The 22,103-nt window shown below is 40.0% G+C and overlaps 1 protein-coding gene across 1 annotated transcript; it reads left to right on the plus strand.

The window, feature by feature from the left end:
- The first annotated feature begins 490 nt into the window (after positions 1-490).
- Positions 491-18,739, plus strand: sacm1la (SAC1 like phosphatidylinositide phosphatase a). Its single transcript, XM_053446449.1, has 20 exons — positions 491-644; positions 5,749-5,846; positions 7,220-7,294; positions 7,393-7,520; positions 9,808-9,957; positions 10,260-10,319; positions 10,424-10,457; positions 10,638-10,739; positions 11,212-11,297; positions 11,441-11,527; positions 11,608-11,676; positions 11,764-11,843; positions 12,607-12,705; positions 12,786-12,924; positions 13,481-13,550; positions 13,663-13,735; positions 13,856-13,949; positions 14,143-14,235; positions 14,329-14,386; positions 15,420-18,739. Exons 1-20 carry the CDS (start codon positions 616-618, stop codon positions 15,554-15,556), a joined length of 1,761 nt encoding a protein of 586 aa, XP_053302424.1. The 5' UTR covers positions 491-615; the 3' UTR covers positions 15,557-18,739.
- Positions 18,740-22,103: the final 3,364 nt, after the last annotated feature.

The raw sequence follows: 22,103 nt of genomic DNA on the forward strand, positions 1-22,103 counted from the left end.
ATTGTGCATGGATGTTGCTACCTTTGGTTGTTACACACCTTTAAGGCTTATAAATTAAATTGATATGCACAATGTTGACCAAGATAAATGTGAGTTCAAGAGGTTTTTATTTGAGGGACATTTTTTTTTTTTATCAATTTAGAATGACAGACATGGCCAAATACAGATTACCAATAATTCTAAGCTATTATTAGTAATTAATGAAACTATATATGTTGCATGACTAAAATATCTGAATCAAACATGTATCCGTCCATGACAAGAGCATATTCTGTATATAAATATACAGTATATTCTGATTTGCTCAGCATCATCTCTGAATCAGTGTACAGTTACTTAAAAATGAATTCGTACTTTACAGGAGAGATTTAAAGAAATTAGAGATCTCATTTCTGGTATTTACTGCATGCAATCGCCGGGCAACCGAACTGCCAGACATCGAGAGAACTACAATTACCACCCACCACAGCGCATTTCGTGGATGCCAGGTTCTTACGGGCTTGAATGGAAAAGCACTTATGAGGAGCTACGCCCTCTCCGGGTTCTACCCCTTCTATCTGGCAACACTCACATCATCCACAGTGTCGTCACTGAGGTCAGGTAAACGGAGCGAAAATGGCGACCGCCTACGAAAGATACAATTTGTAAGTACTCGCAATAGCGTTAATCTTCATTGTTTTTCAGTTCGTCCTCTGTGCGTCAATGCCCGTTAAAGGGCAGTTAAGAGGCGACGCCCGTGTGCATGTTGAAAGAGGAGCCGCGGTCCAGGAGCGGCGTCAGGTCAGATGACACAGCGGCTGAAGTTCGCTGACAGGCTCGGCTGGTAGAGCAAGAAGCAGTCAAGTTTCACTCCGCACTCATTCATAATGAAGACTGTGTACACCGCAGTAATGGTGTACACACACAGGCGTTGTGTGTTTTGGGGGGTTCAGTGCAAGCAGGGAGGCAGAAAGATTGAATATATATAAAAGCTTTTATAAACCAGCGCAGTGGCTGTCTAACCCTGCTTGTTTGAAATTGACCTGTGTTTGCTTGGCCTGTGTTAATGCTCCAGTGTACAGAGGGATTCCTTGTCATTAGTGAGTGCTCTTATAACACTTCTACAATAGACGTCTTATTGTCTGCGTGCTGGACGTTGTGTGCAGAGTTCTTAAACAGTCTTTGTTGCAGAGTGCAGTGAAGAAACCCTCCATTCATACAACCTGAATTATCTGCAGCGAATATTTTATAGTCAATGTTTTTGATGAAATCGAACGGAAGTTTTTAACAACATTGAAAGTACCGAATGTCCAAATCCACATCCAAACAGACAGAAGCTGTTCTCAGACATGAACTTCGGAGGATATTCGCAGAATTTGGCCCTGGACTTTCTCTGGAGTTTATCTTTTACACGTGAACAACGCAGCAGGAGATTCTCACAATACAGAAATCTCTGGAGCATTCAGGTGTGGGCTGGTACAGCAGGATGTAATATATTCATTCCGACATGGAGAGGTTTTCTTTTACAGCACTTCGACGGCAGTGTCCGCCCTGATCACCAAGAGCTCTTTTGACATCTTGGTTGGTGTCTTCTACCTGTGTGGCACCGATTTTTCATCCTGAGATATGTGTATTCTTCTGTTTATTTCAGTTATGAGTCTGTCGAGTCACCAGTTAGACACGTCATCAACACACCCTCTTGCTCACGTTGATCCCCTGACGTTTTAACACATTGGCTCATTCGGATATTCTGAATTCTTACTAGGGGGGCTTGAAGGAGAAAGTCCACAGGTTTTTCCAGATTTCAGTGCATGTCTTTGAGCAGCTAGACAGACCGAGAGTTAGAAGGAAATTTGTGGAATTAGTAGGTAGATGTCACATCCATTATCCACATCCAGTTCTGCTGTAGATTCCATTCAGAGGTGGAGCCAATTGGATTAAGACACACATCTCTCTGTATGGTAACTGTTCACTGGCTCTCATGGCTCAAGAGGCAGTCGGGCAACTTTGATTAAAGTTGACAGAGCTCTTTGTACCTTACCAGACACACCCATGTTAATGCTTTGCCATTATATTCCCTGTTCACTCCTTTTAGTGTTTCCTACCTCCTGTACTGTGTTGGTGCGATCATGACCATCAGGAGTGTTCCTCATTTACTGTGAATTTTAAAGGAGTGTAGAGGGTTGGGCGAGGTTGGCTCAGGGCCTTCTACCAGGATGGTTGTAGTAGACAGTCAGGTGGGGTAGCAAGTATCAAAGTGAGCATATAGAGGAGATCATAGTGGATGAATGGGTCAAACACCCTACATTCATCTAGGAGCCTGGGGTTCATGTCACTTCTCATGATTTGATTTGATTTGTTAAAGAATTGTTTTGAGCTTATTGGTTTGGAACAGGTTGTTCTCTTCTTGGTCTCCACTCAAGATTGTTGATTCCCTACTAATATATATGATCTTCATTATTTGTAATGTGGCTGATGATGGTGGTGTCGTCTACTAATTAATAATACAGTTCCCTCCATGTCTGAGATAGAAATCATTGGTACATTAGATGCTCTAGTGTCAAGCACCGGAGTGGAGGATGTGACTGCCAATCTGACCTATCTGGGGTCTTTTTGTGGGGAATTACAAAATCCAACTGCAGAGTAGGGGTAGTCAAGTGATCAGTTTGATGCATGTATTGAACCCTCAGTTGTAATCACCAGACAGCATTCTGATGTAGGTGTTATTTTCAAGGTATTTAAAGACTGAGTAGAGGCAGCGGAAATGGCATCCTGGTTGGATCTGTTGATTCTTGTTGCAAATCTGTGAGTGTCCAGGCTGGTCGGGAGGGGATGGTATTCACTTAGATGACACACTGCGTGTTTTAGATAAAAGGACAAAAGCAGAATTGATGCAAAATCAGAATCATCCTCCCCCTCGTCTTACCACACTCTAGTGTTCTGTCAGCGTGGAGGACAGTTGTCCATAGAGTGTTAGAGCCTGGTCTCTGAAAATGATGTGGGCACAACCGTCTCTAATTTCCTGTGGCTTACATCCATTCAATCTGATCCCTGCAAAAGAAGGTGTTGATGAACATTAAAAATTAAAGAGATAGAAGTATTCACATTTTATTTAGTTATTATTTATTTTTACCTTAAAAGACTCACTGTCAGTGAAGGCGGTTGTAAAGTTTTCTATGTAGACAGATAATGACAAACACTTGATAAACGGCAAAATATTTTACTTATCGGAAGTGGATCAACAAACTGTGTCTTACATCCTCAATGTGGTTGAACAATAGAAAAGCATTATATCGGACTTGGTTACATATCACAATTGATGAAAATCATACTGTAATAATTATTGGTATTGCGTTATTACCCAAGGTACCCAGGTATACCATAATAGTTTAATGAACATATAGAATATGAATTAAAATGCATGACATGACCCAAGTAGTTTTCTTAGTGTTGGAGTTACAGCTGTACTTGAGACCCTTTTAGAGTTAGCTAAGAATAACAAGCACAGGAATGATTTCATAATAAGTACGTTCACTATCGTATTAGTCATCTCATGACCACTCAGATTTAAGCTGCCGCTCATATTGTATCAAGTAACCCTAACCCTCAAGTTAGTTTAGATTGGTCTAGATTACGTAAGGCCAACAATAGAGTGTTTGTATGGATTTGTCACTGCTACAGCAGCTGAGTATTTCACTACATCACCCTGTGCGCCAAACTTCACTGAGGCTGAATTGGAGATCACTTTTTTCAATTGCAGGGATTTAAAGTTGTATTTCTCAAGATGTTGCCATCTCTGGTCGATCTAATTGAATATTCAATAAAGTGGTTTTATTGGAAAGCTGCTGCAGGCTTTCATTTAATAATCAACAGTTTCTCACAATAGACTTTCTGCTTGTTTTTGCCTTTTCCTACTCCAGAGGTTTTTGTTGTCAGTCATTGATAAATGGGGAGCGAGTATGATGATAACACAGTGTTATGATCCCAACAACACCTGTTATCAGGGATGTTCCACATGACCATAGGCTTGGTGTAATATAATAAAAGCATTGCAGTGTTTCCCCCAGTAAATGTCTCAGTCAAGGTGGTAAGCAGGTGGCGGTGCTGCTGGCGCGGTGCGTAGCGGTGCTGTTGGCGCGGCGCGTAGCGGTGCTGTTGGCGCGGCGCGTAGCGGTGCTGTTGGCGCGGCGCGTAGCGGTGCTGTTGGCGCGGCGCGTAGCGGTGCTGTTGGCGCGGCGCGTAGCGGTGCGGCGAAAATTTTTGGGGGTATTTTGCTCAAAGATGCCAGTACGCATGAATGAAATAAACAAGTGTTTATTTCAATATAAATAAACAACAGTAGGTACAAATGTTGTGGAAAACATGCAGACACTACAAAATAAAATTAAAGAACAGTGCAAATTAAATACAAATAATGGACAATACACTTAACTTTTGTATGCACATAAAAGGGCAAATTCAACTATTTACAGCCAGGGAGTCAGATTGGTGAGTCAGAAACTTTTTGGGGGTTTATTTAATAATAAAGTTGGATGAATTGATACCGAGTGCAATCCATTCTGCATTTTATATTCAATTGAGCAGTTGTGTTTTCATTGTTACTGACGGACAAACCTAAGCTCTGCAATGTGGATAAATGGTTACATTCTGATGCTGGACAGGTCCATGGGGCATATGCTACTGGTACTATATCTATTAAGATAAAGTTTATGGAGTGGAGTTGCCATCAGTTATGCTGTAGTCCTACATAATGATGAATGCTGTCTTTTATTTTTAAGTTGAATAGAAGTAGTACCGGTAGTTTGAATCGGCGAAGGTTTGACTTGTTGCCTTACGTTTATTCTGCCCTCGGTGTGAGGGACGGGTCCGTTAAGTCGATGGATGCGATGTTTAATCATTTAGACCAAACTACAGTAGGCTACGGGCAAACCTGAAGTCACCGTCGTGACATTTCATATACGTCCCGTCTGTGTGTGTGTGTGAGTGAGTGAGTGAGTGAGAGAGAAAGAAAGAAAGAAAGGGAGGAACTTATTTGAAATCGGCCGTGCGTGCCTGTTTGTTGTTTATTGTTTTTGATTTAACAATATATAGGTTTAGAGAAATCTGGCTTTCAGAACTCAGTGCCTACCCACTCACTGACCTCACCGCACGTCACTGGCGGTAGATTGACAGGTGACTATGATAGACTATGCAACAATATATTCAACCACCAGATGTCACCGTCTCAATTACACTCAAAAAACTTTATTGGCACGACTAATGTTGTAAACAGTATTACCTGAGTATTATCAATGCCATTTTTTTTTTTTTTTTTTTTCAACTTTTTTTTTTTTTTTTTTTTTTTTTTTTTTTTTTCAATACATTGGTAGTCAAGGCGGGGCCCTAGTCTTGTTAAGGCGGCCGCCTTAACAAGATAGTGCTGGGGGAAACCCTGCATTGTCCCCCTCAAAGGAAACTGACCTCCACAGGGTGGTCAGGGGTCACATCCATAGCTAGCATGGAGTCAGACTGCAACCATATGCTTTACACTCACCTGGCGCTTAATTTGGATTCACATCTGGTGACAGGTTTTTGCGGTGGAAGTAGACCTAACCCCCAGTCAGGTTCACCAAACCTGCGATTTGATGTTTTTCTTCTCACCACATTTGTGTTGGAGCAAGAGAACAAGCAATACATATGTGTTATGAGCCTGAATAAATATTTGCAAGCTTCAGCTTTTTACCCCTGAATAAAAAAATGTTACTAACATTTTCTTTATTTCTTTCCCAGGCACACAACTCCAGAGAAGTTCTTCATTGAGGCCTGTGATGAGGGGGCTGATGCTGTGCTGGCAATCGACAGGGTTTCAAATGAGATGACCCTTACAGGTAGAAAATCTTTGTGATGTCATTTACACACAGTCATTGAACAGTAAGAAGCAGGTTATGTTGTCACCCCTGTCCGTTTTCTTGTTAGTCTATAAGCATGAATTAGAAGAAAACAAATGAACATGTATCCATAGAACTTCATGGAATGATGCAGTAGCGTATGTTATGGTACGCTATATAAACGAAAAGTATTGGAACACCCACATATTACACCTACAGGAGCTTTTATGACACCTCATTCTAAATCCATTTAATAGTTGTTACAAAGCTGTCAGGCAGGTAACGTTCTTCTGGCAAACCCAGTCTCGTCCATCAGACTGCCAGATAGAGAAGCCTGATTCCTCACTCCCCGGAACATATTTCCACTGCTCCTGAGTCCAGCGGCAGTGGGCTTTACACCACTCCATTCGATGCTTGGCATTGTGCTTGGTGTAAGGCTTTCATGCAGCTGCTCGACCGTGGCAACCCATGCCATGAAGCTCCTGATGCACAGTTGTGGTGCTTATGTTAATGCTAGAAGAGGTTTGGAACACTGCAGTCATTGAGTCAGCAGAGCCGTGGCCACTTTTAACCACTATGCGCCTCAGCACTCGGCAAACCTGCTCTGTTGCTAAATAATTCCACCTTTCAATAATCAACTCACAGCTGATAGTGGTTTATCTAAGAGAAATTTCACGAACTGACATCATCCTATTACAGTACCACATCCACATTCATGGAGCTCCTAGGAACCATGCAATCTATTAGATATCTTTGTAAAGGCAGACTGCATGGCAAGGTTCTTGATTTTCTACATCTGTGACAATGGGACTGCATGAAACATCTGGATTGAATGATTAAGAGGTGTGTCCTTACATTTTGTTGTCCTTATAGTGTTTCTTTCAAAGGTTCTAATTTCATGTGGATGGTTCATTCAGTTACAGCTATACATCCATGGTTTTTCCTTATCCTGTCTTTGTGTATCTCTATGGCAGTGTCTGTTCTAAAACTGCCTGTTTTGAATGGGCTGTGGTAATACTGGTTAAGTGTGAATCTTACAAGATTCACACTTATCACAATTTGGAGAATTGCATGCCACAGTCAGACAGACAAAGTTATGGAATTAGTAGATTGATAATAAATGATGCTGGCAGTTCTTCAGGAGTTATTTGTCCAGGCAAAATTTTTCGATAGATCAATTTCAAAACTCATCTTAAGCATATAATCAGTGAATAATACTTATCAAGGTGCCATAGATTGCATTATATGCATATGGGAAATTGATTGTCTTTGTCTTATTAGTCTTATCAAGTGAATAATCCAGATTAAAGTTAGAATATATCTTATTTTTTTATAAAGCATCTAAGTTTTTAAGCCCATTGCTGCTTTCACAGGTAAAAAGGATGTCCCTCCCTCAGCAGTCACCAAGCCTATATGTGGCATCATGGGAACCATTCGCCTGGTAGCAGGTAGGTTCCTTTGTAATACAATACTCTGCTGTCAGTGCTCTGTGGATCCGTATTCTGTTGCAGTAAAAAAGCTGTGACTGTCCACTTTCACAATACAGGGATGTACCTGATCGTTATCACCAGGAAGAGGAATGTGGGCAGCCTCCTGGGCCACGCTGTGTGGAAGGCTGTGGATTTTGACGTGATCTCTTACAAGAAGACAGTGCTACACCTTTCTGAGATCCAGGTCAGAAAGATTGTGCAGTCAGTGCTTTAGTGTTAAGATAATTTAGAACAATGCACTTGTATTAACATCTTCCACTGCTGCAGATTAACCATATCCCCAAATAAAACCTAGGCAGTAGTGTGTTTACTGAAAGATGGGAGAGGCTGTAACACAGCAGGAGATCCTCTGCAGGATTCACCGCGAGCAAGTCTAACAGATGAAGAAAATGTAATCAAACAAAACAAAAAGAGAACTAACTTCTCTGCATTTAAAGGCGATGCCACAAACCCAGAAGACACGGACAAAGATGTCAAGAGAGTTTGTGGTGATAAGAGTTGATGCCGGTGTCAATGTGCTGTAAACCCTAATGTGATCTCAGCAGCAGAATAATAACAATACCCTACATCCTTTCTCTGTGTGCTGCATCATGCCTCATCTGAATCCTGCGGAGAATTTGTTGCTGTTGTGAACGCGTCTGAGCGGAGAATCTCCTGCTCTGTTTTTCATGTGTATAAGAAAAACTGCCGTCAAAGTCCAGAGCCAATCCTCTTGCGTTCCACTACAGGTCATGTCTAAAAACCGCGTTAAGTACTGCTTGCTTGCCTCCTCAGCTGGATTTAATGCACACAGCATATATTTACGTTACCACAGTTTGTCACCTTATTTTCGCATGATATTTTTGACCAACAGCAGTCACAGTACAACTTGTGTCAATAATGGACTTCCTTATAATAGACTGTCAGTACTGTTTGTGGTACTCTGTGTTAGCCTAGGACGGTCAAACTGCTGAGTGGTTTGGAAATTAAAATATTAGAATAATAAAAAGCCTGGTGTACGAAACACAATTAAAATTGCTTTTCCAGGCTGATGCATAAAATGTAAATCAAAGTTTAAAAGAACACGATGGACTCAACAGATCATGCATTAAAAATAATTAAATAGGGAAGCAGGCAGTGCCTTATTAATCTGCGGCCCCTTCTATTTTGTTATATTAATTAGCATAGCAAGCATCTGAGCTGTTTGATTCAATTCCCTTTGCATTTCGAGAATAAAGTGGACTTGTGGAGAAAAATTCCAAATGACAATAACAAAAGTAATATTAATTTTTGTTCCATCTTTCGAAGCTTCTGTGGAATCTCTGCAAAGGCCTTATACTATTTACCACACTGTAGCTGATTCCAGACACAATTCTCCGGATTTCCTCCAGAGGTCTTGTCTGATAACGTCTGCTAATGAAAATTGTTTGATTCTAAAAAGTTTTAATTAAATCTTGAAATTGTATGTTTATTATTGACAGTTCAACTTTATTCTTGATTTGAAGTTTGTCCTTAATATTTAATTGGCCATTTTTTGGAAGTTGAAAAAAATCTTTCTCTTCCCTTTTTTTCCCGTATGCCTGGCCATAATACTCTTCTGTAGTTTGTAATGAAATAGTGGGGTTTGTTCTTTTGTGGGTTTTCTTTCGTAGTATCATGACAAAGAAAAGCGCTAACCAAGTGACAGGAATGTAAGAAAGCAGATGGAGTGAGTGAACAGGGAAATGTCAGGCTTCCCTCTCTGTGCTAACTGGCTTAGCAGTCAGATCCTATTAGACTGGCAGAAACATACAAAGCTCAAAAAAGCACAAAACTCACACTGATACAACTGTAACTGGTGTATAGGACGAAATCTAGCATGAATGTTACCTCTCACACTACACCTGTCAAATGGTCACACAAAAGCTTGATAAAACATGCAGGTCTTTAGTTGAACCTTAAATTCATCGATAGAGGGGAAACGCTTAATTGTAAATGGTAAAGTGTTCCAAATGTTTCGAGTGGCAACAATAAACACTCAAACAACTGACCAAGGGATAGCTGTGAGCAGCTGCTCAGAAGATTTAAGAGTTTTAGGAGTGGAAAAGGGGCAAAAAAGCTCAGAGCTCTATTGGAAGATCAGGCCAATTCAAAGGTTTAAAAGAATCCTTTACTTTACTGGAAGTCAATGCAGGGATGCTGCCTCTGGTATGGATTTCAGAATTTGTTGTTATTAACCTAGCAAAATTTTTGCCTTTAGTAGTTTGATCGATACGACGCCGTTTAGTTTGGTGTAAATCTTAGGAGTTTGATAAATATAAGCTGTGGTGTGCGATAGATGTTATGCCTGGTAGTCACGGCACAAAGATAGATCTGAGGTGTCTGGATTGGAAAAGATGAACCCCTTACACATACAAGTTCAATGTTATGAGTTTGCATTTTCCTGCACTCTGCAAAGTGCATAATCAGGAATTTTCCTGCACACTGAAAGTCTGTTTTCTTTCCTCCTCCAGTCTCAAGAGAATAAGACCTTCCTGTCGATGATTAACAATATGCTGACAACAGACGGCTTCTACTTCTGCACTGACTATGACCTGACACACACTCTGCAACGGCTGGCCAACACCAGCCCTGACTTCCAGGAGATGAGTCTACTGGAGAGGGTTAGGGTTCTGCCATACAGTTGTCCAGTCATTGATAAATCAAAGTCATTGATTTGTCATAGATAATTAATAATAGATTATTTTACAATAATAGTGATCATAAAGTAGTGTATTTTTTTATATCAACAATAACATTAACTTAATTGAGTCACTTATTTACATATAGATTCCATTTAAAGATATTAACATTAAACTGCAATAACTAAAGTTGCTTTGAAATGTATTAGGTACACAACCTTATTGTAAATTGTTGTCATATGCGTTTGCTTGATGAATGACAAATAGTGTGATGTGGTTTTTAGGCAGACCAGAGGTTTGTGTGGAACGGGAACCTGCTGAGAGAACTGGCTGCACAGCCAGAGGTAACAAATGTCACAGGTGACCTGTGGCCCATTTGTTCTTCAGCCATGCAGTATTTTTGTACTTCTTTTATTCAATTACAATATTTGTGACTATTTCCCCATAGCTTCATAAGTTTGCCCTTCCTGTTGTCCATGGATGTATCCTTTTCACTGAATGTCCATTTATTTCAAATTTTCTCATGCAGCATGAGCTGTCTAGAGTCATTTGTAGATAACATGAGATTAGATTAGATTAAATAAGTAGAGTAGTTTAGAGGATGGGATGAGAGAATCTGATGAGATGCTGAACTGAGCCTTTCCTTGACCATTGTGATCCAGTTATTGTCATGAAGCCATGTCGTATAAACGGGAAGATCTTTGAGTGGATCCTCATATCCAGAAGAAGCTGCTTCCGGGCAGGTGTCAGATACTACGTAAGAGGTATGTATTTCAAAATTAACAAAAAAAAAAAACTGAAGCAGTGCATTGTTGTCTGTGGAGACAAACCAGAGTTGGCTGTAGCTTTGGGAAGCGGCTTTGGATCCGGAGATTGAGCAGGTCGGTCACCAACCAGAAGGTAGTTGGGTTGATTCCCAGCTCCTCCAGTCTGTATGCCGAATGAATCCAAATTGCCAGTTGTACTGGCAGTGTGTGAATGGTGTGTACAATAAGACTGCAAATGCGCTAACCAATTAACCATTGCATTCTATTAGACTCAAGCAGTGTGATAAGTAAAGCCGGTGATAGCCAACACATTTTCATAAACTGTAATAGTTGAATAACCGTCTATAGTTGTGCCTTGCAGCAGGTGAGTCAAAAGGAGTTTATGTTCTGTTCTAGAGTAACAGAGAATCTAACGTTTGTTGACCTCACCACTGGTGCTGCTCATGAATTTGTCTTGTTGTTTTCACAGGCATTGACTCTGAAGGCCATGCTGCTAACTTTGTGGAGACTGAGCAAATAGTTTTGTATGAGGGAGCAAAGGCTTCGTTTATACAGGTAAGTATTACAGCTGGTCCAGCTGCAATACTGTTAAATGATGGATCTTTCTCACTGTGCCACTTTTAACTCGTACGTTAAAGCATTTAAGTTTGAGAAGCACACACATTCATAAGTGACCTGGAAATGTTTTTCATCCCCAGACACGAGGTTCCATGCCCTTTTACTGGAGTCAGAGGCCAAACCTCAAATACAAGCCTAAACCTATTATCAGCAAAGCCACAAATCGCGTAAGAGGAAGTGTCTTGTGTCTTTTTAGAATAGCGATTGATATGAAAATTGGATGTTAACCGCTATAACCTTTGTACAGATGGATGGTTTCCAGAGGCATTTTGACTCTCAGCTCCTCATCTATGGGAAGCAAACCATTCTCAACCTGGTGAGAGCCCTTTTCTGAGCTCTTTCTTTATTAACAAATATATGAAAGACTCATGTTTGGCCAACTGGGGTTTTCTTGTTTTTGCAGGTGAATCAGAAGGGCTCAGAGAAGCCACTAGAACAGGCCTTTGCCAACATGGTGTCAGGCATGAACAATGGTATGCTCAAGTAAGTGTCACTCAATGCATTGCTCAGTTATTATGGTCACTGAGTCCACAGTCACTCAGAAGACACGCACTGTAGTTACCTGGTTACACTAAACATGTAAGAAGTCACTAATCCGTTCTTTCCCCTGCACCTCTCACTATACCTGGGTTTTGTTCTGCTCTCTTATTACCCTGCTTGTGTGTGTGCCTGCATGTGTGTGAGTGTGTGTGCATTGACAACACATAGACAGACTCACCAAACTTGGTGTGATTATTATTTGAAAGAGAAGGGGAGAAGTGCTCAGTGCATGATTGGAGTTGCCCCAGCAGTCTAGATCTATAGCAGCATAACTAAGGGATGGTTCAGGACTCACCTCACAGACAGTGCTTCTCTGAGATGTTTAGGGCCATTACAAGGCCATTACTCAGTTTTGTCTGAATTTAGAAGTAAGAAGTTTTGGGTCATTCAGGTCTTAATGTTCTTGAGACATTCCTGAAGTTGGACCAAGTGATTAGATTTATTAGGCTTCATAGATATGTACAGCCTGGTGTTGTCTGCATAAAAATGGAAGTGTATGTGTTGCTTTCTGATGATGTTGCCTAACGGGAGGTGAAGAGTACTGGTTCAAGGACAGAACCTTGTGGAACTCTGTGACTAACTTGTGAGCATGGCAGAGTATAGTTATTTTCCACTTCTGAACCGTTTGACTTGAGGGCTTAACCAACCTGATTTAATTTGTTGTTTTTAGAGTCTCACTGTCAGACATTGTCTCCTCTGTCCTCAGTTACATCGCCTTCGACTTCCACAAAGAGTGCAGCCACATGCGGTGGGACCGTCTGCAGATCTTGGTGAATGCTGTCACTGAGACACAAGATGAATACAGGTAGGTTAACCAGTAACAGTTCTAGGGGAATATGGTGTTGTTTATTGTAATAGAGTATTCAGATTTGTTTCTGTGTGTAGTTACTTCATGGTGAGCTCAGAGGGGAAGACTGTGGCCCAGCAGAGAGGAGTCTTCCGCAGTAACTGTATGGACTGCCTGGACCGTACCAATGTCATCCAGAGTCTGCTAGCTCGATGCTCCCTGCAGTCTCAGCTCCAGGTATTGTGAAACCCACTGCTGCTGATCCTCTTAGAAGAGTAAACGTTTTAATGGTAATTGCATGTCCTCAAGTCTTACAGTTTTTGAGGTGAGAATTTTTTACTTTTGTTTGGATGTTCAGCAGAAATTTATGAATAAAGAGAGAAGAGTGCATATCATGCCATCACTTCCTGGCAGAATATATTCATTAATATATGAGTTGTATATGCACCGCACAGTACATCACTGTTATTCAAGTTAAGACAATGTTGATAAAAATCCCAAAGTTGCTGTTCTCTGTCATGAGTAGAGTTTGCTCAGTCATCATGTAGCTTTATTGACATGTGAATCATTCAGAAATAGGAAGCATCACATTTTTTTTTATTCATTAGTACATGGACTGACACTTTTGACAAAACATACTGAGCAAATGGATGTTTGCACTTAGGTGGACTATGCAGATTTCGTTTGTTATAACCTGTTTGAATGCATTTCTAAGCCACTGTTGGAATAAATAACATTTTTGGAACCTGACTATTGACCATATTCCTGTATTGTTTTGGCTGTGTTTTGACAGAGAATGGGGGTTCTGAATGTGGGCCAGCAAATTGAAGAGCAGGCTGAGTTTGAAAAGATCTACAAGAATGGTAACTCTTGTTCTTGTGTAAACTTTAACAGACTGTTAGCATGTGTTAAGTAGAAAGTGTAACCTCTCTGCGTGTTCTCACTGTGTTCACTGTGTGTGCGCTCTCTAACCAGCATGGGCTGACAATGCCAATGCTTGCGCAGTTCAGTATGCAGGAACTGGAGCCTTGAAAACAGACTTCACAAGGTACAGTGTGCTAACACCCCTTAACAAATATGAACTGACTAACGTGTTACCTACTCTGGAGGCCCTCCGCAGTGTTGCTATTATAATCTGTTGTCTAATCTGAGGTCATATCTCCATCAGGACGGGGAAGAGGACGAGATTGGGGCTGCTGATGGATGGCTGGAACTCCATGATCCGCTACTACAAAAACAACTTTTCTGATGGATTCAGACAGGTATGATGAATATGACATGATTTGTCATAATATGTAATAAAAAATATTTATTTTGCACTTTGTTGATGCATTACTCCTGAAGAGTACCCCACTGTTTCAATCAGACTGCTCGTGTAATTACTTTACCTCTTGTTCAATATTTTGATCAAACTTATGTATATACTTATATACAATGTGACCTGACTGCTTTCAGGATTCCATTGACCTGTTTCTGGGTAACTTTGCTGTCGAGGAGTCAGATGGACCCACTCCCCTTCGTGTGCAGAAGGACTGGAAGTTCCTCACGGTCAGTACATCACTATTATCTCTGTAGTCAGCAGCAACTGGTAATCCTGGTTAAATCCAATTAATATATAAATATATGATTTTTTTTTTGCAGCTGCCCATCATTATGCTGGTTGCATTTTCCATGTGCATCGTATGTCTTCTCATGGCTGGTAGGTTCCTCTCTGCTGATCAATAAAAATGTGTATTTGTGTTGGGTAAAGAGCTGCAATGCTGCTCCTTTAAAAAAAGTGTTCTGAACATTTGTGATGATAATGGCAAGGAATGTAATGTGAGTGGGGGTTTTTTCATCTTCGAAATTCCAGTGACATATTAGCTCAGAATGCTTGAAACAAACTTGTAAAAATGACACAAAAACTTACCAAATCACATATAAACGCCAAAGTGTTTTTATCCATTGTAAAACTCTGTCTAATGACGAGCATTTTAGCTTTGTTTCAGATATAGTCTCTTAAACGCATATTGTGTGACAATAAATTATTACGCATATGCGAATATGGGCATGTTTATTTCCAAAAGTCTCTGTTTTTATCTGTCCAGACTAAATCAACCCTGATTTTGTTCTTTTAAATTGTCCTGTAGTTTTTCCAAAAGAGTGTGGACGCTAGGCATTGACTTACAGTAGCAGAAAAAAAAGGCAGCATCCTTTCCTCTCTGCTAAAGCAAGTGATAATTCTAAAACTGCCTGGAAAGAGGAGAACTTCACAATTTCATGTTGAGTTTTAATCAGATTAAACTCTGGCAGCTGCAGTGAAGGAAATCAAATTTCTGACTCCACCAAAAGACGAGTAAGACGTGCTGCATGTTACACTCTTTTTTTTCTCACATGTTTGACCAGTATTTGTCTTATAGACTTTGTTTCATGACTTATCAGACTGTGAGAAGGAACAACAACTAAATGTGTATATTCAGCAGAATGTGGTTAGTTGATCTACAGTAGTTATTACAGGGAGGAACAGCACAAGAGTGGCCGCAGTGAACCGTTGTTCTGTGTCTCCACACTGAAGGCAGCATGTCAGCAGAAGCTCCAGTCCTCCATCTGTAGCACAGTACAGCTCTATATCAGCTGCAGAGCCCAACATTTATCCACAGAGAAAATCAGACAGAAAGTTCAGATAACGAGCTTAAATTGAAATTTGCTGCCGATTTGAGAACCAGTGGAAATGACTGCTGCTTATCTTCCAGGTGACACATGGACAGAAACGCTGGCATACGTGATGTTCTGGGGGGCTGCTAGTGCCATTACCGCCACTAGCATCTTGTTTAATGGCGCAGACTTTGTGGATGCCCCCAAACTGGTTCACAAGGAGAAGATGGACTGAGTGACGGTGTGGGTTTGTGTGTATGAGGAGCTCCTGGGTCCAGAAGACTCATATACCTTGTCATCGTCACAGTCTACTGCCCCACGTCTGGTATCTAGACCCATTTGCTGCCTCAACGCTGCCCTGAAGACTTTCTCATCCACAATTGTTACTTTGTTTCTCTACTGCACATACGACTTTCTTCAGTGGTACTGCACACATTCCTTTACATGGTTTACATTCCTCATATGTGTCTTTAGGTTGCTTCTTTGTTAGGGTTCATTTCTTTCCAGAGGGTCTATGATGGGAGTAAGCTATCTCACTACTGCTCACTTTTGTATTTGTTAACCATTTTTAACAAAATTCTGTAGAAGAGGATCAAGGCCATGTGAATATTTTCCTTTTTTGGTAAAATGGTAAGAATGGTCTGTATTTATACAGTGCTTTTTAAAGCGCTTTACAGCACAAGTAAAAAAAACAACCTTTTACTATCTGGGGGAATGCAACAATATGGATGTGGTGTTAAAAAAGGTTGTGTACGGGGTAGTATCAGAGTTTGTGCTGCTAAAAATATGATTGATAGGATAAGAAGTTATTGAAAACCAAATCCAAGTTTATTAAGATAGCAACTTTAAGAACACATTTGCAAGTTGTGTAAGTATTCAATACAAATTGACTCACTGTCAAAGGATGGAAAATTAAAGTGGATACTTTCACAAGTTGTGTAGTATCCAAGAGTTGGATGAAATTTGTAAATTTTTTAATTATTGATTATTGTAGTTTTAAAGATTGTCAATTAAATTGGATTATATTCATCACAACAGATGATTGTTCACTCAATGTCAATACAAATTTAGACATGTGGCACTGAAACATGCACATACTGAAAGGGTATGTTGTATCTCATTGATGAATGGAGCACAATGTTGCACAATAACAGAGTATGATGATTATGCTTTGTTAATGGCTCAGTGCTTTCCTTACCATCTTGTTATTATACTACCATTAACTGTGCTGCCTGCAGACAGCTCCTGAAGATGTGTCCACTTGTATGGAGAGTCGATACAAAGGAGTGTCTTGTTGTTGCTAGTATTTTTTATTTTTTTAACCAAGTTTCAGACGTCTATACAGCTCAGCCCACATCATCGATTAGTTCAGTGATTCAAAAAGGTCTATGCTTGTGCTCCTTCATGTTTTTTTCGTTTGTTAAAAGTGGTTTGAGAAGCAATTGATCATTTAGAACATGTAGGAAGGATGAGGATGCCAGCTTCCAAATTCTCTATTTAGATACTTAGTTACATCAATAAAAACCTCAGTAGAAAACCAGTCAGAATGTAGTTGACAGGCGTGGAAGAGGTTGACACAGACGTACAGGTTGTGATAACTCCACTAAAAACATAAGAGCTTGGTAATTGTCACTTTTCCTTAATTGGCTGATGAAAGTTCTTTGTTTTTAGAGACCAGTACCACAGTTTTAAGGTTGACTGAAAATGAGGTTACATTGATAAACTGTTTTATTCAAGCTGTCTACCACAGTGTCTTTTTAAACAATTATCAAATTTAATCACTGGTGGACGGAGCCAGAGTTTAGTTTTTGATCAAACAAATTGTGGCTTTGAATCTGATTTAACCCAAGTTATCAGATGAAGCTCTTTGGTCATCAGGATGCTCAAGTGTTGTCTTAGAAAAGAGCAGTCTAAGGTGAAAGGAAGTTGGCCTGCACATTACGTTGTTACTATGACAACGGTTATATGGCTTTATATTAAAAGATTATTCATTCAATGTCTCGTCATTCTTTAACTGTTTTTGCAGATAATTATATTATGGTCAAAACAGATACGTTTATCTTGATCACGAGTTACAATAATTACACTGACTTCTCAGACACAAAAACCTAGACATTAGCATTCAGGGTCAGGCCTCCGTATTCCACCGTGTTTCCTCTGGTTCAGTTTCCTGTTTCCTCAGAGGTTTGGTTTGACTCTCCAATTTAGTTTCTGGAGTGGAGCTCCTGTCTTGTATTACTGCCTTACACAACTGCTCAGTGCAGACAACGCAGACATTTAAACCTTTCATATTATCAAGATGTGGTTGGGCTTTGAAACTGTCCTCTGCTGTTGAAGGTTTCACCCTCTCTTCTTGGTCTGTGTGCAATTCACGTACAAGCTGTGTGTGTTGAATCATCTCAAACATGAACATACATCAGACCATTCCAACACTCTGCTGACAATGTTTTAGGTCAAGGTCAAAGGAGGTTTATTTTGGTAACCTTATACAAGGTAATTTGTATCCAATGACCCACTGTGCAAACAAAGTAACTGAAATAATTTGTGTTACCAAAATAGTTACAGCTTGTGCAAACAAGATGAAATGGTGTGTGATTAACGTTTGGACTTCAGCACACTGTACTTCATACTTACTTACTACTTACCCATGGTTTTCATTTTAATGGACTTGTATGTTTCGTGGTTGTGGGGCTTGAATTAGGATTTCATTTCTCCTTTTTTTTGCCAAACTACTTTTTACAATTTCCAGAATGAAAGTTCTCTGTCATATGCATATCTCTGTGCAGGATAAATCTGTCTCATGGGTCCTTGGAAAACCTGTTCAATTCAAATGAGATTTTATTCAACAGACAAATATTGGTTTAAGACTTGGGCAGTCAGCACCTTATTGTCAAAGTTTGGAAATTGTACCCTAAAATCAATATACTGAGAAAACATGTACAGCTGCGGATGTATGAATGTTACACAGCAAAACACTTCACTGTAGTTTTCTCCTGGGGTGATTATATCTCATATAGGCTTATCTTTCCCATCTAAACCTGAATCAGTAGTTGATCAAATAATCGAATTCATTTAGTAGCAGGCTTTTATTTTGTTTCCAAATTTAAAGTTTGTGTTACAAGTTTGTTTATGAGGTCACAACCCTGTGCAAGGACGGCTGATGATAAATTTATATCTGCAGGTTGATCATTGTCACATATTCAAATCACTGGGGTTATATAAGTATAAAGTTATCAATTTAAAAATAAACGATATATATAAAATCTTCGGAGGTGTTGGAAGCCAGAATCAGTTGTTTATTTTGCTGTGGAATATGTCAATTATTTTATGTTTCTCCTTAGCACTTTTCAATGCACTTCTTCCAGAAATGGACTTCAATCAGTTGTTGTGATTGTCAATAAACTTCAGTTAACACAGATTTTCTTTTCTTTTTCTCTCAAACACCACCAGACCTACTGCCCATTGAAGAGAGTATAGTCAAGCCTTCTCTATCTTTTCTGTGTTTGATCTTTTTGTTCATTATAGTTATGGTTATTTTATGAGCTTCTTTACTGTAATTGTCATTTTGTTAGGAAGACCTCATTAAAACTAATGTAGTCTTTTTTAAGCATGCATGTCCTACCCTCTTTTAGATAGCTCTTTTATTTACTGTTAATCGTTAATATCTGCTATCTGGGAACTGAGACAAAAAGCATTTCCATGTCTTTAATAGAATAACTAAAGTAAGAGGAGCTGAATGTGAACAAGCAGGCTGATTATTAGGTCCAGGTTCAAGTAGAGAAGATGGTTTCTGAGGCCGAGATTCTCCGTCCATTAGTCCAACAGAAGAAGGCTGAGCATGGCTCATATTCAGAAATGTCAGGAAGATCCTGGGCAGGTAATAAAAAGTGAGATGATCAAAAAACAGAGCACAAAGCTCTGGGGAGAGCGTGGGCTAGGGGATAGAGCGGGTGCTCTGCAACAAGAAGGTTGCCGGTTTGAATCCCACTCTATCCCATCTGCATGCCTAAGTGTCCTTGGCAAGATACTCACTCATCATCTCATCGTCATCCGCTTATCCGGGGTCGGGTCGCGGGGGTAGCAGCTCAAGCAGGGGGCCCCAGACTTCCCTTTCCCGGGCCACATTGACCAGCTCTGACGGGGGATCCCGAGGCGTTCCCAGGCCAGTGTTGAGATATAATCTCTCCACCTAGTCCTGGTTCTTCCCCGAGGTCTCCTCCCCACTGGACGTGCCTGAAAAACCTCCCAAGGGAGGCGCCCAGTGGGCATCCTTACCAGATGCCCGAACCACCTCAGCTGACCTTTCTAAGTAAAGGAGCAGCGGCTCTAATCCGAGTTCCTCACGGATGACTGAGCTTCTCACCCTATCCCTAAGGGAGACGCCAGCCACCCTTCTGAGAAAACTCATCTCGGCCGCTTGTACCCGCGATCTCGTCCTTTCGGTCATCACTGGCAAGATACTGAACCCCTAAATGGCCCCTCATAAATGCTGAGTGTTCTAAAAAAAATGTAAGTCGCTTTGGATAAAAGCATCAGCTAAATGACATGTAATAATGTAATGTAAAGCTAAGAAGCTAGAGAATTGTGGTCGTTTTAGCGTGTTTTCCACTCAGCTCAAGGTTGACTAGCAATAATAGCCATCATATGCCTCACAGCATATGATGGTTTTGTTTATATTTATGTCTTATTCACATAGCTTTTCAATCAAGTGAATTCATTAACTTCTGTGACTTATATCTGTTTTACACATTAGATCAACATATAATACCTTTCTGGAATCTTTAATATTATGAGAGAGACTTTACTCAACCTGAACAACTGGACCAAAATGAGGTTAATTGTGGAATATCTGTCTAGTATTGGACTATAAACAAATATACATGACAGTTAATGGGACCTTTTAGAACACACAGTAGAGGGGGTGATGTTCAGAACCTAAGGGCGGCGTAAGCTGTCAAAGGGTTGTTGGAGTTCCCGCAGCGAGCTAGCGGACGTAAGGCAGTTGGCAACACTGGAGTGCCAAGATATTGAAAAACAGATAATTGCTGATTATATATAAGGATGGAGGACAACAAGGCAGAGCAATCAGGATGAATAATATAGATGGCTCTGCATATCGCCGGTGTGAGGTCAGTAAGAAAACAGTGGAGGTCCAGTGGGTCACTGTTGGCCAGAGAATCAGCCATGCAGAGCCAGCAAAGAAGGTTTCAGGAGAAGCACAGGTATCAATTTAAAAGGATAGTAGGGACAAAGAGACAAGAAAACAGATGTGATATGTTGAAGGAGGAAACTGTGATAGTGAATAAGAGTGATTTTCTGCTCTTTATGGTGGAGATAGTGAAGTGCACAGAAGAAACGCTAAAATGAGAGAATCTAAATAATTGTCAAATCAGCTGAGAAATACCTTGCTGTAAAAAGGCTGTAATGGGAAATAGTTATTATTAGCAAATGGCCAAGAGTTTCAAAAGTATGTTGACAGTTTTGGAGAGAAACCTAATGTACTTTGTATTCAGGAAACTTGGTTAAAAAAGGATAGAGTTGTGACATGAATTCTGCTTTAAAATCACTGTTAAATTTCATTATAAAGGGATATACTGCAATTAAAAGATATAGGGAATCTGGCAAATGCGGAGGAGTTGCAACGTTCATACAAAATGGAATGAGTTATAAAGTTACTTGCATGACAGATCATGAAGCAATTTATATATATAAATTATTATAATCCCTGTTGGAAACTAGATCAAAATACATTGAAGGATATTGGGGATGAGGATCATTGCAAGACAGTGTAATATGGTGCGGCTATTTCAATTCACATAATTTGTTATAAGGGAGCAATAGCCCAGATACAAATGCAGAATTTATGGATGCCCACGGTTTGGTGTGAATTAATAGTCGTGAAAGAACAGAATATGATATCAGGGAAAACACCTAATCATCCATTGACCTAACATTTGTATCAATTTCAATGGCAGGTGTAAGCAGTCGAAACACATGGAGTCTGAAAAAGAATACAGCAATCACTACCCTGTATTGACATAAGTCAATGTTAATAATGGAAAGTTAGGAGAAGCTGATTGGGATGCTTTCCAAGGGATCAGAATTAACAGGAGTAGGATAGATAGATGTAAATTTGTTAAATAGGGAAACGATCCCTAAGAGCACAGGAGCTAGGCGTACAAAGATTGTGCCCTTGTGGAATAGCAAATGTCAGACATTTAGACAACTTTAAAAAAAAAAGAATTCTCAGGATGCTCTGATCCAGTACAATAGGGCCCAGGAAGCAGAAAGGAAAACAATAAGAATACAAAAACGCACATTTTGGAGGCAATACTGTAGTATTTCTTCCTATTTGAAGAGACCTTGATTGCCGTAACTTCCCATTTATGCAACACCATAGAATGAATCATAACAGAAAGGTTGTCATATTTCCTAGAGAGTAAAGGTCTCAATGCTTCAGTAAAGCAGAGGTTTAAATGTGATTATTGTGGGTATGAGGAAACAGTTCATGTCATAGTCCACTGGCTGAAATATGAGCAAGAAAGAATGCAGCTAATTGTAAACCTTGCCAAGATTTGAGTAAGTTTTGATTTAAGAGATATCCTACAAAACAACTCAAAAAATAAATAGTTATCGAAAACTTTCTCATGATCTTAGAATAACAAATATAATTTAGATAATTGTGCAATCTAATTGAATAAATATCCACACTCCGTACCAGCTGATGGCGGTAATTTGCAAAAACGTTGTTTGCCCACCGCCCATAAAGCCGTAAATAAGCA

The sequence above is a fragment of the Pleuronectes platessa genome, chromosome 18 (genome assembly GCF_947347685.1).
Source record: "Pleuronectes platessa chromosome 18, fPlePla1.1, whole genome shotgun sequence".
Taxonomy (NCBI): domain Eukaryota; kingdom Metazoa; phylum Chordata; class Actinopteri; order Pleuronectiformes; family Pleuronectidae; genus Pleuronectes; species Pleuronectes platessa.

Bases quoted from the DNA above. Each gene is read 5' to 3' on its own strand.
- sacm1la (XM_053446449.1), top strand. From the start codon at position 616: ATGGCGACCGCCTACGAAAGATACAATTT. The intron at 7,521-9,807 runs GTCAGAAAGATT...TTCCTCCTCCAG, and splicing joins TACACCTTTCTGAGATCCAG to TCTCAAGAGAATAAGACCTT. The intron at 14,236-14,328 runs GTCAGTACATCA...TTTTTTTTGCAG, and splicing joins AGGACTGGAAGTTCCTCACG to CTGCCCATCATTATGCTGGT.